Source organism: Atractosteus spatula, chromosome 5 (genome assembly GCF_055471065.1).
Source record: "Atractosteus spatula isolate fAtrSpa1 chromosome 5, fAtrSpa1.hap1, whole genome shotgun sequence".
NCBI lineage: Eukaryota > Metazoa > Chordata > Actinopteri > Semionotiformes > Lepisosteidae > Atractosteus > Atractosteus spatula.
The window spans coordinates 32832511-32846247 of record NC_142710.1 but is presented as its reverse complement, the minus strand read 5'-3'; the positions used below and the strand labels follow the sequence as shown (position 1 = coordinate 32846247).

The 13737-nt window shown below is 36.4% G+C and overlaps 1 protein-coding gene across 1 annotated transcript in view; it reads right to left on the bottom strand.

Annotated features, from left to right (window-relative positions):
- Positions 1 to 13737, bottom strand: part of LOC148834983 (catenin alpha-3-like) — a 634761-nt gene that overhangs the window by 508835 nt on the left and 112189 nt on the right. The window contains exon 6 of the mRNA XM_088915226.1: positions 4486 to 4749. Coding sequence (XP_088771352.1) covers positions 4486 to 4749 — 264 coding nt within the window. The remainder of the gene's footprint in view (positions 1 to 4485; positions 4750 to 13737) is intronic.

Sequence of the window (13737 nt, the reverse complement as noted above, 5' to 3'; positions counted from 1 at the left end):
CAGTTTCTAAAGTAAAAAAATATTCATTTTTTTCCATTGTGATAACTTAACTTAGATATTTTTGTTAAATTGTTATAAAATAAATAAGAGCTTATTTAGGATTTGAATCTATAGTACAGTAGGTACTCTTTAGCACCTAAGTGCTCTGAATTGAACAGATTACTATCCAAATCTTACAGGTGTTGCCAGTCTTTACAATCAAGTAACAAATCAGGTGACCTTCAACACTAATTGGATTGGGGCACTCCAAGACAAGGGAGACTTTCAAAAGTCTATGACAGCTTGTACAGTATTTACACTCACAGCAGTCATCAGTTTTATGGGTGCCTTTTCCTATGCCTCTATTGAACCTCACACCACAAAATATATTTGTATTGTTTAGCCATGCACATATATATGTTTATCCATATATAAGGTAAAAAAAAGGTTTCATTCAATAAGTCTCAGCAGATTATACCATCACTGCAAGAAACTAATATTGATCAGGGTAAGGCACTGGCAGCATCTCAGCATATAGATCTGGGATTTGAGAACTAATTCAATTTGTTTAAATGACCATCTGCCAAGAATCTTTTTTCGTAATTATTAATGAAGTCCTAAATCTCAAAAGAAAGTTAGTTATCAGCCTGCAAGAGGCTGGAAAGACATTTCTTTTAAGGTATGAGCAATTTGCTAATCCAAGTCAAAACACAGCAATGTATATTTATAGTAAGTTCATGTTAGTAAAACTCCAGGTCAATAGCTTGGAGCTAATAAAGAGATACTTTGGAGGTAAATATAATATTGCCCATTATACTTCACATCATAACATGAAATATTGCTGTTTGCTGTCTTTACTTTTGTATCTGCCCGTTCATCACAAGACAAAGAAAACAATATTAACAATACAGAAGCATGAATAAAGGTCCTGAATGTGATAAAAGCATTTTTTCTGAGAGACTTCAATGGATGTAACACTGCTTTGTGATCAACTTTGTATAGTATTCCAACTTGAGCTTTAATATTAATGCTGCTTACCCCCCTACACTAAGCCTTGAGTCTTAAAAGTGACACTCCAAAATAGTGTAGTAATAAACAGAAATATGCTTGAATAAAATAACCTAAAAATTATATCTTAAAAATGTTGTACTCTATATGCTGTGGGTGTAGCTGTTTTGAGGTGTTTGTATTGAAAAACAACTACAGGGATAACTTATGGAACAGGCAAAAGATTTCTTAAAAAACATACCAATACCTAAGTTACAAAACATGGTTATATTTTAGTGTACCTTACTTGTGTTGAGGATAAAAAAAAGTTCATAATTTGAGGTTTTAAATTGCAAAAGAGCTTCTACAAAGTAAATATGCAAAATAATTATTTGTTCAAACCCTATTGCGTGTGGATAATGTGAACAGATGTTCGCACTTGAGCTCAGAGCATAAGGAGCAAAACATTGCAGCTCAAATTATTGCAATTTAGATTAATTTTGTTTTACTGTGTAATAATGTAATACAAGGTCTTTGAAAACTCCAAACGCTTTGTTTTCAGAGGTGAAAAAGAAACAGTACCAATGTGTGAAACAGATTTTGAAATCCATTTACCAATGTTCATATGCCTTTTTAAACACGGCAAATTAACACAGTCCTTAAGATCTTCAGGCGAAAGCTCCAGACGCTACCATAAGATAAATATGCTGGACCTAAATTCAACTACCTGCTCATGAAATATTAGTACTTTGCATTCCAGTTTCTTACCAATCTGTCATCACTTCTTCTCTACATTCCATCCCATCAAGAAAAAAAGGTCTTTAGTAAATCAAATCAAATGGAATAAAAGTTTAAAAATACAGAAGTCTACAGCAATTTTGTTTTAACACAAGACTCAGTCTTTAACTCAAGCTGCAGCTGCTGGATGGAGAAAAGAAGACTATTTTTAAACAAACTTAATGTATCAAAGTTTGAGCAACAGGTTAAAGTGAAGTAAGATAAGGACTATGTGACATTTTACTTTTTATACGAAATACAAAAAAACAGATTGAATAATCAAAAAATAGAAGTGATATTAAATTAGAAAATAATCTTGAAAGCAAAAAAATAATTAAGCTGTCACCACACCTGTTTTTTTTCATGTAGTGCCTTTCTAAATTAGACTGACAGCAATTAAATAAACTACTTTTTAAAGTAATTTAAAGTGACTGCTTAAATAGCACATAAAAATAATATAATTCCTTAATCTTGGAATCTGCAGTGGAGAGTTCTAGCCTGTTAATTGATATTGTAAACATCAGAGTACAGTTCTAATGGGATCATCTTCCTCAAACCAGGGATTTTTCTTATATCTAGATAGCAGACTGGGCTATGCAAGAATCACGACTGGTAGCACTCAAAACAGTATGACAGTATTGCCAATAATAGCCTATGTGATTATAGTGGTCTTGCTCTTTGGTTTTCACGTCTGACTGGTCTGAAAAAGGCCATTGTTGTGTTTCAGTAAACATTTCTGTTTCATCTCCAATACATTGTTATTTAATAAATTACTATTTATAATTTGTATTTCAAACAAATATAAAGTCTACTTAGTGTCTTAATTTCAACCTGACAAAAAATGTTCATTTGAATATTAACAAGATGCACGTCAAACAGAGATTTTCAGTGCCATATTACAATATATACCAATCCCTAATAATAACTCTGGATTTGTGATACTTTAATGCCCTTTAAAACTCCTTTAAAAGAATCAAAGATAATTTATACAGTACCTCATGGTGTCTCCTATTTTAAAGCATACTGTATACAGTATATGCGGATACTTGTGTTTATTTTTTATTGTTTCCAAGATTTGAAAACAATCAACAACTGAAACAAACATCATAATACTGGACAGCAATAATTTTAAAAAGAGAAAATGTGATTTAATTCAAAATTCCTCCTCCCCAGTGTTTCTTTCACACATCAAAATTTAAAGAGTTAGCAATTGAAGCAGAAAGATCTCAGATATTATTTTTCAAGTTTAAAAGTCTCAACTCTTTAAACTTCAGTTAAATGATGTGGAATATATGCATTTTTAAACTGCACTTTCCAACAGCACCATTAGTGAAGAAACTGTAAGGCAAATGTTTCATTATTTTTTCATGTAAAATAATTAAAGAAATGCATGCTAATTTGAATCCAAAACATCCAGATCCAAGTCTGCAAAATTACTTCTAGTACAAGAGTTAATAAAAACTCTTCATTTTACATGTAAATAGCTGTCACTCATCACAGAAATCAATCAAAAATAGTTTATATCTATTTTAAGAAAATAAGTAAGCCTTCAGAGTTCAACAAATGTAGTTTAACCAAAGATATAAGATTTGTTGGTTTATGACACTTGTGCATTCAATATTTAGAAACAGAATAAGGGAAATACGGAAAACATAATTTGCTGTTTCTTGACAGTACCTTTTGCAATTTTGCGGCTAATAGTTCCACACAAAATGACCAGATTTAATGGCAGAAATAACCACTTTTTGTTATGTTTGACCATTAGCAGCAGTGCAGATCGTAGGTTTGCTTAACTGATTTATATCTTTTTACACCCCAGGAAGACACTATAGATTCTATTCTATGACAGCTGATGATGACAGCAGTACAGCAGATGCCAATCTATCCCATAGATGTTATATCAGGTGACATATGGCTTTTTTCCTCACAACAACAGGCTTCATAAACCTAAGGTTTTCTGATTTTGCAAAACAATGAACATTTTGTATTCAGGCCATCCAACCAATATTGAACCCCTGTCTCTGAAGAGAATTGTAAGACTATTTACTGAAGAACATTAGATTCTTAAATAATGAAACTTAAAGTGGGCACTGTAAAATGATTGAAATTACATTGCTAAGGATGCCATGGATGGCAAAGAAAACTTTAGAAAATAATTTTTAAGATCTTGCAGTCATCTCAGTATTTTTAATCAAACATAATGTATCAAAGTTTGTGCAACAGGTGAAAGTGAAGTAAGATAAGGACTATGTGACATACACTACACCTTTAAGGCTAACTACTCATCTGAGACCTTCATAAATTTAGTCACTATTCATATTATTCACTGGTATGGCTTTCTTGACTGGAACACATGCCAATATTTAACAGGTGACTGGGGGGTAGGAATAATGTACCCTCCATTGATTAGAAAAGCACTAGAGGTCAATTTAAAAAGAAAAAAAAAACAGAATGAAATAATATCTAGATTCCCACTGAACTGCATCATTCCAATGCCCCATTAACAGATGTGAAGGATAAATATAAAATCGAATTACCCCTGAGAACACTACAGCTAATGTAACACTTGCTTTAGATGAACATTAAGATTGCCTTTTTAATAGCACACTATTAATAAAAGAAAGTACATTTGAAACGATTTTAGATAAAAGGATGGATACTGTGGTGGATATTGAAGGATAATCCAATTGTGTACAACAGTAATGATATCTTAGTCTGATATAACTTAGGTTGTCAACCTACCTCCAGCTCGTCAAGTGCTCCCCCAAGAGTCCCAGAAGTTGACATGGGTTGAACTTTGGCTTGCCCAATGCCCTGAGCAGCATTTGAAATGGCAGTAAAGGCGTCCTGTATTTCATTACAGATAGAGTCCTTACTGACTTTCAGGGAAGCAACATCAGGGTGTTCCAGGCAAGCTGAAGAGGTTGAATACAGAAGAGACGAATTTTGCTTCAGTAGTCCCCGGGCACTTGCCATCTCATCACGTTGATCAGGGGACTTGAGATCCTAAGGGAGACAAGCATTTAATGACACATGCAAGTTAACAAAATACAACAAATATGCTAAGTGCTGTAGTAATGCTAAAACATTTTTTACATGTGCTCACTAATGAACATCATGGAAACAATTTAATGACATTCCTAGAAAAATCTAAAACTTTTGAGGACATCTGCATGTTAGTTTATACAGTATATATTTTTAAAGCCTCTAGACAACTAACCGACACTTCTGCCTACCTCCATCTCCAACAGGTCCCTACCACTGACTACCAAAAGGAAGTGGTATCCACCATTTCCCTTCTTACCAACAGTAAGGAGCTCCCCCAGGAGGCAAACCAGCTCATCATTGAACATCCCCAGGTATCTCAATTTTACCTTCTCCCCAAAACCACAAACTGGACACCCCTGGACGCCCCATTGTATCAGCATACAACTGTCTGACTACATACATCTCAGCCTTTCTCGACAGCCTTATGAGACCGCTGGTTGAAGGTGTTCCCTCATACATCAAGGACATTTACCACCTGCTCCAACTTTTACATAATTTCTAATTTCAGGGCCCAAAATGCTACATTTTTACCATGGACATCACATGTCTTTACACTGTCATTCCCCATAATGACAGTCTTACAGCACTCAAGCACATGCTGAACAAACGCACAGTGCTTGATCCACCCACACCCTGGTACGCCTTGCAGAATTGGTTCTCACACTGAATGCATTCTCATTCAATAAACATTTTTACCAACAGGTCAGTGGAGTTTCCATGGACACCAGAATGGGACCCAGCTATGCCAATATTCCCTGACCTCTACAAGCATGCTCTAACGACCAGCTTGAGCACTTTCTGCATCACTTCACCAACTTCCACCTGTCCCTCAAATATACAGTTAACATATCTTCCACTACTCTTCCATTTCTAGACATTATTTTCTCCATTAACTACCCCCAACTCTCTACTTCAGTCTATTACAAACCCACAGATTCACAAAACTCCTGTACAGATCATTTCACCCCAAACACACTAAAAACTCTCTTCCTTTTTCACCGTTCCTTCAGCTACGACGACTCTGCAGTGACAACATTGATTTCCAGAACCAAGACCTCAAAATGTACTCTTTTTTCATCAACAGAGGATACCCGAGCAGTGTTATTGACAGGGCTCTTGCCCGAGCCAAAAACACCCCTCGGACCATCAACTCGAGCAGGAACTCCTGCCATAACAACCGCATTCCTTTGGTGCTTCCCTACCACCCCAACACACTTCCTATCCCCAGGACTATTAATGACAACTTTTCCATCCTACAGGATGATCCCTCCATTGGGGCCCTCTTTTCTGACCACCCCATCATCTCATATCTTCGACCACCTAATCTGAGTAACCTTCTTGTTCACAGCTCCCTTGACTGACCTCAGCAACCATCCATACCAGGCACTTACCCTGCAACAGAGCTCGCTGAATCACCTGCAAGTACATATCTAACACCACACTCATTCAAGGCCCCTCAGGACAATTCTGGATCACCCAGATGACATCTTGTACCTCCAGCAACCTTATTTACTGTATCTTTTGCAGTAAATGACCAGCTATCTACATTGGGGAAACAGGAAGGAGACTCGGAGACCACTTCAGAGAACATGTTAGGGCTGTGAAGATTAAAGATGTCTCCAAGCCTATTGTTTCTCAATTCACCTCTGACGGCCATGTGTGACCATCACTGTTCTGCGCGGGCTTGTGCCCTCGCTGCTCCACCCCGCCGGTTCGTCCTGCAACACCTGGGCACAAACCTGGGTCTCTGGTATAACACAACAGGGAACCAGCTGAATGAGCTAAAGGAGACCTCCCTCAGCCCAGGTGGCTGAGGTTCCTGCTACACGCAGGGAGGGCGATGACGTCACCGTGCCCAAACTAGCTCTGCTACACCTGATCACACTAATCTCTCCATCTGTGTTCTCAAAGCTGGTTTTCCTAAGTCTAACATCAGAAAGACTACCGAAACTAAAATTATCCTGCAGCTAGGATCACACCTTTCCCCTTCTCTCAACAACAGACTTGTTTTCTTCTAAATTCTCTCTATTCATTGTAGGTTTCATTTCACACCTGTCTTCACTTATCCTGACTTCACACTGCCTTATTGGCCACTCTGTCTGATTGGCTACTCTGTCTGTCCCCTGCTCCCGCCTCCTGCTCCTCCTCTCTCCCAGCTTTTGTTCTCCTGCTACATTACCTTTGCTTACTGCCCTGTCTTTCTCACACCTGAAGAAGGCTCCACAGCCGAAACGTTGTGTTTTCTTTCTTCTCTTTTCAGCATGGAATAAACCTACTACTTGTTCCTTTGCAGCCTACGCATGTTGACGCAGCTACCCACCTGAACTATATATACTGTATATATTTAGATAGATAAATACCATTTTTACCTTTTGTCATATTCTTTTTCTATTCACTATTCAGAATGGGAACAATTCCCAGTATGTTGAATATACTGTAATCTTCCCATCCATTTTCTAATTGCTTCTTCCAATTTAGAATCAAGGGGGAGTCTGAAACCATACAAACTCTACACAGATAGCACCTGAGGGCCTGTCTTGGCACCACCATATCGCCCATATCGAATATAATGAGTTTAATTAATGGAGCCATTTTAAATATTAATGATATGTTTAAGCACCAACCCAACGATAAACATCTTCCCTAAAACAAATTCAGCTTTGTGTTAATTTGCCAGTTTTAAACTGGTTTGAATTGACTTCTTATTTATGTAATCTGGTTCAGTTGGTTGGTTTAATATGTTATATTTATATGTAAGTCAATGACTCCTTTCTCCTCATAAACTCCTACAGATGAAACTTATAAAAAAGTGAAAGAAAACTTTAAAAATTACAAGGTTCTTTAATTAACTAGTGTATAAATCGATTCATAAATTGCATTTAACACCAAATGCTTAAATATATTTTGAATCCAATATTAGATAAAAGTAGATTAGAAAAAAGTACTTTGAATATTTAACAGCTCTCTCTCCACATACTGTACTGTATCCAATAGTAAGTGTATAGGCTTTGTAAAGCCCAGTATGTCCTTGTTTTACTACTGTGGTGCTACTGTCTCTGCTTGTTTTTACTTCAGCTGAGCTCTTATTCACGGGTTAGTTGATTTTCTATTTGGGAGAAGTCTTTAAATATTTGAGAAAGAATTGTGACTGGTATCAGACCTGTACCAATTTCTGTTTCATTAATCCCTTCATTCAGATTTGTTGCCTGAAATGTAACCAACTGGACTACTGCAGAAATAAAAACTGCCCACTTGAAGGAGTGCTTGATATATTATTATTACCATCTGACTCCTCCTCACAAAGCCATTAAAAGTTTTTCAGAAATAAGGAAAAGCAAGTTGCAAAGAAACCTAAAACCCTACATACTCAAATTGATTTGAAGGAGGATACAGTATTTTTCACAATTAGGACCAACCATAGGCTTAACAAACAAGCAGACTAATTAAAGGCATCAGTACGCACCAGTAATTTAAAGTTTATGTAAGATAGGGCTGCCTGGGCAATAGGATCCTATGCAGGACTCAAGACAAGAGAATGACACTAAGCAGATACGCTAGGCAAAAACGAAAACCAGGAGGCAGATGAGTAGGTTGGCACACAGAGAGACAAGCAGGAAGCTACAATCCAAAAACACTAGGCAAAATCGAATCCAGGAAGCAGGCGAGAAGATCAGAACACGGAAGCACAAACGAGGAAGCAGCAATCCAAATCACAAGACGAAACCGAAAACGAGAGGCAGACTAGGAGATCGAAAACCGGAGAGAAGCAAGAGGTAACCGCGCACTAGGGAGCTCGAAGAGAATCCGCAATCATGAGCGGGGAAGTGAGGAAAAGGGAGAACTAAAATAGAGACGGGAGAGAAAGGTGATTGGCGTTTACTTGAGGCGTGAGCTTGTTTTACAGGGTGTGCGCGTGGGAATGCAAGAAGGAAGACCGGCGCGAGTGGAATGCGTAACAGTTTTTTGGAATGAAAATCAGCAGGCACAGGGACTAGGTTTGGGAACAACTGGATAGCCCAAAATGATTTTAAGTATTTTTCTTCTGTTCTTCTCTTTTCGATCTTTCAAACTATTCCTAGTAAAGCAACCTTCAGCCAATTTTCTCAAAATGTATCAGGCATAAAGAGAGAAAATGGGAGGAAATAATTGTTCTCCTGCATCAATAATACACACATGAACTGACTGATTTGAAACTTGGCAGACATAATCAACAACTAAATCCATTTTACATTTGGTCAGCATAAATAACGACAATAACTGTATTGTAACAGTATATTGTGATACAACAGTTCAAACTGGAATACTCTTAACTTCCAGTTTTATTTTTTTGTGCATAAGACTGGTGTTTTTAACCAAAATTAAATTAACAGTTCTGTTCATTCTCCATCCCTATGACAAAGTGAGTACTGTGCATGTCATTTTCATTTGTTAAATATGTTTTATTATTATGTTAATGGCATGTATATATAGTATAACAAACCATTTTTGAGATATCCTCTTCCTCATCATCCTTGTAAGTGTTTTTCAAAGACTGTTTTTAATTCATGATGTCCATGACCAAATTTATTCAGAGAATATACAGTATCTGTGAGCTGTAATCACAGCCCACACCTCAAAGTGCTCAGTTTATGATGTAGAAATAATTTAATGCTCTTGGGTGTCTCTTGGGATAATGTGGTGAAGGTTAGTATATTCTACCCAGGGGGGTAAAGCCCTGTTTACAGTTACATTAAACATTAATTTGAGAAAGCTGATGACAATTTCACCTTTTTGACATTAAGCTTCTTTTTAACAAAAATTTATAATTTTCAATGGATTTAAATATTTTAAAAGTATAAATATAATGATGGAAAAAAGAAACGTAACATTTTCTGGAATGAGAATACTATAGTTATAGCTTATGTACTTTCACAAAAAGTTGCCAATTTGTTTTAAGCAATGAGGCATTGCAACTTGCCAATCACACAAAAGCTCATTAGGTGCACTTTTCCCCAACAAGGTCCAGGTGGAACAATGTCAGGTCAGGTCACCTTTAAAAAGGCCTTACGTCGAAACTCGCCACACCCAGACTGTTAACTCGATCACCCGATTTGACATGTTCCTTTTAACTATATTGCTGTCGATATTGTAGCAATACACAAAATGAAATGCTTGGAGTTTGTAATGTAGGGATTTCTATATTTATGTCTTCATTTAGGTGTTACATTAGTGACAAAGGCTAAAGGTTCTTGGAAAAATATTTTTTATGTGTTGCAAATAAAATTTTTCAGTGCCGTCATCTCTGCTTCAAAGGTACCCCCCTCGTGAAAGAATTTGACCTTGAACAATTGCCCAGTGTACGAGTCCCCCTTCCCCCCATGGGGGAATAGCAGGGACCTCAGTCGCAGGTTGAGGGGAGATCTCCCTTTTGAGTGATGCCACAGGCCTGGGTTCGAGCCCCAGCGGTGTAGGGCACATACCCATGTGAGCCCAAAAGTGCTACATTATTAAAATATCTTCCGTGTCGCATTAACATTGGAATGTTCTTTTTTACAAGTGTAAAAAGAGGCAATACACAACGTGTCTCCTCTATAACTCTGCCAGAGCCTCACAACATTGTCCAATAATACTCTTCTTTTGTCTAATTTTTAGTTTAGCAGGATTTGCACGACAAGCACATTGTTTAATGGGAATGATATTACCCACGTCTATATCAGTGTACAACACTTGTTTGGGTCGGAGTGTCTGTTAATAAAACAGAGAACCTTGCAATACATATACTGTAACTACTTCAGGTGGGTAGCTGCATCAGCATGCATAGTCTGCAAAAGAACAATAGGGCAATAGCTCACACCTGAAGAAGGCTTCACAGCCGAAACGTTGTGTTTTATCTCTTCTCTTTTTAGCATAGAATAAACTTGTTTCCTTACTGTAACTACTGCATGATTTCTTTATCCGCTTCAGCTAAATGAGGGGAATTAAATCAGGTAATTAAAACTCTAAAAAGTATACAACTTAAATTCTTAATTGGAAAAAGATTGTCCCTCTGCAGTGGCTGGGATTCAAAATCGGGCATTTTCTGGCGACAGCTCAAATGCTGTACATAAGACATTAAGCTTTATTAGCTCCACCTGGCGGTTTTACAAGGTGCTTCCGGATACTATTATCCTAATTTAATTTGCATGCGGTATAATGCGGTATAATGCGATATGAAAGCCTCATCCACAAAAGAAAACTAGAACACAAAATGAGGCCATCTGTGGGACTCCAACACACCATTTCACTCATATCAATATGTAAACGATTTTTGTTTAGTCATATAAGTAAGGAAGTTGTTTTAGGTCAAAAGTCTCTATTATGAGCTGTGAATAAAAATAAACAACAAATATAGAATGTGTTTCACTGTCAAAGATAGTTAACATTCATCTCTAATCTTAGAATCTGGTATTGTATCTGGTGTGTCTTGGTATGTGCAAAACCATTTGTTTTTTTAATGGACATAGTGATCATTATATTGAGAAAAATGCATCACATTGGTCCTAAGTTTTTCAGTCAATCAAAAAACATAAATGTTAGCCAAAACACACTATGCACCCCACGTTTATGTACAATCAACTTTTTTACAATCTAATTAAAAACAGGACAAGAAAAATGTGTTCCTTCCATAAGGCTGACCTCAAGCATCATATCCCATTACACTTTCACTTCATTTATTTGCTACTTTGTAGATCATTAGTCAACAAGGCTGACAAGAAATCTGGAATATCTGTAATAGAAATGTCTCTTTTCATAAGTTTGCATTAATTAGTATCTACAGCAGCTAATAGGTATTTTAACATAAGGCTAAAAAAAGTCAATAAATACCCTACCACTTTTCATTATTCCTACACCCACACCAAACATTAATCAAGGTTTCAGAGGATTCCCTTCAAGTTTATGAGTAGCCTACTTTTTGCCTTATTACTTACAGTAGGTCTCTTGATTAAAAGCATATGTTTTATTGCTAAGCAGTTATATTAGACAAACATCTGTATTTAGCTTCTGTATGAATGAAAAATAAAAAGTGCTAAATACTGAAACTGTCCTTGGCATGCAATATTTACTGAATAGCAGCAAAAACATTGCTAATAAAATCTATGCACATACAAATAAAAAAGCCTTTGATGGCTTAAGACTAAAGCAGTAAGAATGTAGACCAATTAAGACAATATAAAATTTAAAAATAATAATGTTATACTTTTGATGATATTATCAAAAGATCATTTAATGGCAACATAGTCACAAAGTTATCATCAGTAAAATGTGTTTGTAGCAGGTGTAATGACATGATTTAACACGAGTAATAAGTAAGCTCATTATGCTGATTTACTTTGTCATCAATAGGATTGATAAACAGGGGCTACTGTCAAAAGCACAGTAATACCACTGGGGACTCAAACCCAGGCCTCTAGCGTCACGCAACAGGAAACCAATCAGCTGAGCTAAAGGGAGATCTCTCCTCAGCCTATTGGCTGAGGTCCCTGCTATTCACAGGAAAGGGCGGTGACGTCACAACCTCGCACAACCTGTAATGTCAGCCGTATGCGTTACAATATATTTAGATCCTTAAATTAATATTATTAATTTATTTAGTCTCACAAAATTGTCCAATAATACTCTTCTTGTGTCTAATTTTTAGTTAAGCAGGATTTGAGCTACAGACCATAAAAAAAAACAGGATTCACTTTTTTCTGTCTCTTTCTCACCTGCTGAAATTCGGGTGTTAGAAAGTGTTTACAAAAAAAGTGGAATACAATAATCCTACCAGCTATAAAAATACATATATTTAGATCTTTAATTTAATATCATTATTAATTTCTTTAGATACGTGATTCCATATTATATTCCCTAATTATTAAATTCTGAAAAGTATGAGTTTCTTTTACTGTGATAATGAGCGAAATTATTCATGGAAAATGGTAATCACTGAACTCACTTAACTTTGAACATTGTGATATTTAGAAATACCAACAAATTCAATATAGTGTATCCTATATATACAAGATATGCGATTCCATATTATATTCCCTATTAATGAAATTCTAAATTTCATGCTTTTGTTTACTCTGATAACAAGCGTATTCGGTTAAAAAGGTTAAACATTACAACATTTTTCAATGTATATAAACTAAATATAGTTAAAAGGAGCACGTAAAAATGTTTCCAAAATAACCACATGTAAGACTTTGATGCTTAAAATCCTTAGGAAGAAAGTGGAATACTGGTGTGTATTTTTTTTAATTACCAATACCAGCCATATACAGTTTACATAATATGTTTATGTTCCTAACTTAATATCGTTTATGAGCATGTGAAAGGCATGGTGAATTAGAGATTCTCAAAACTTACTTTGTATGATTGGAAACGAATACATGATCGGATTAACGAAATGCTGTGGTGTTATTTTTTAAAACATGGATAGCAAAACACAGCTTCAAAATGTCATGAATTACACCCGTGCCTCTTTTTACAAGTGTTTGTTTTATTAAAATTCAATACCTCAAAGCATGTGAACTGTTACCCACATTTTGGATAGTGAAAGCCAACTTCGTCTTTTTTCACATACAGAGCACAGGGTCAGCCATTTATATGGTGCCCCTGGAGCAGTTGGGGTTAAGGGCCTTGCTCAGGGGCCCAACGTAGTAGGATTCCTCTACCTGGCCACAGGATACAAACCGGCAAACTTCTAGCCACAGGCACAGATCCGTAGCCAGACAGCCACTACACCACCCCATATGTAGCGTACACATCACATTCTACTAACCAGTATGGGTGAGAGCTAGCACAAAGCCTACGAAGTGGCACGAGCGGTCACTATGTTTTGTTTTGTGTGTTGTTTGCTAATGTGTGTACTCTTACTTTTCATGGAAGAAAACATGTGATTTAGATGTTATCATGCACCCTAAAGATGTTAAGAAAATGAAAATT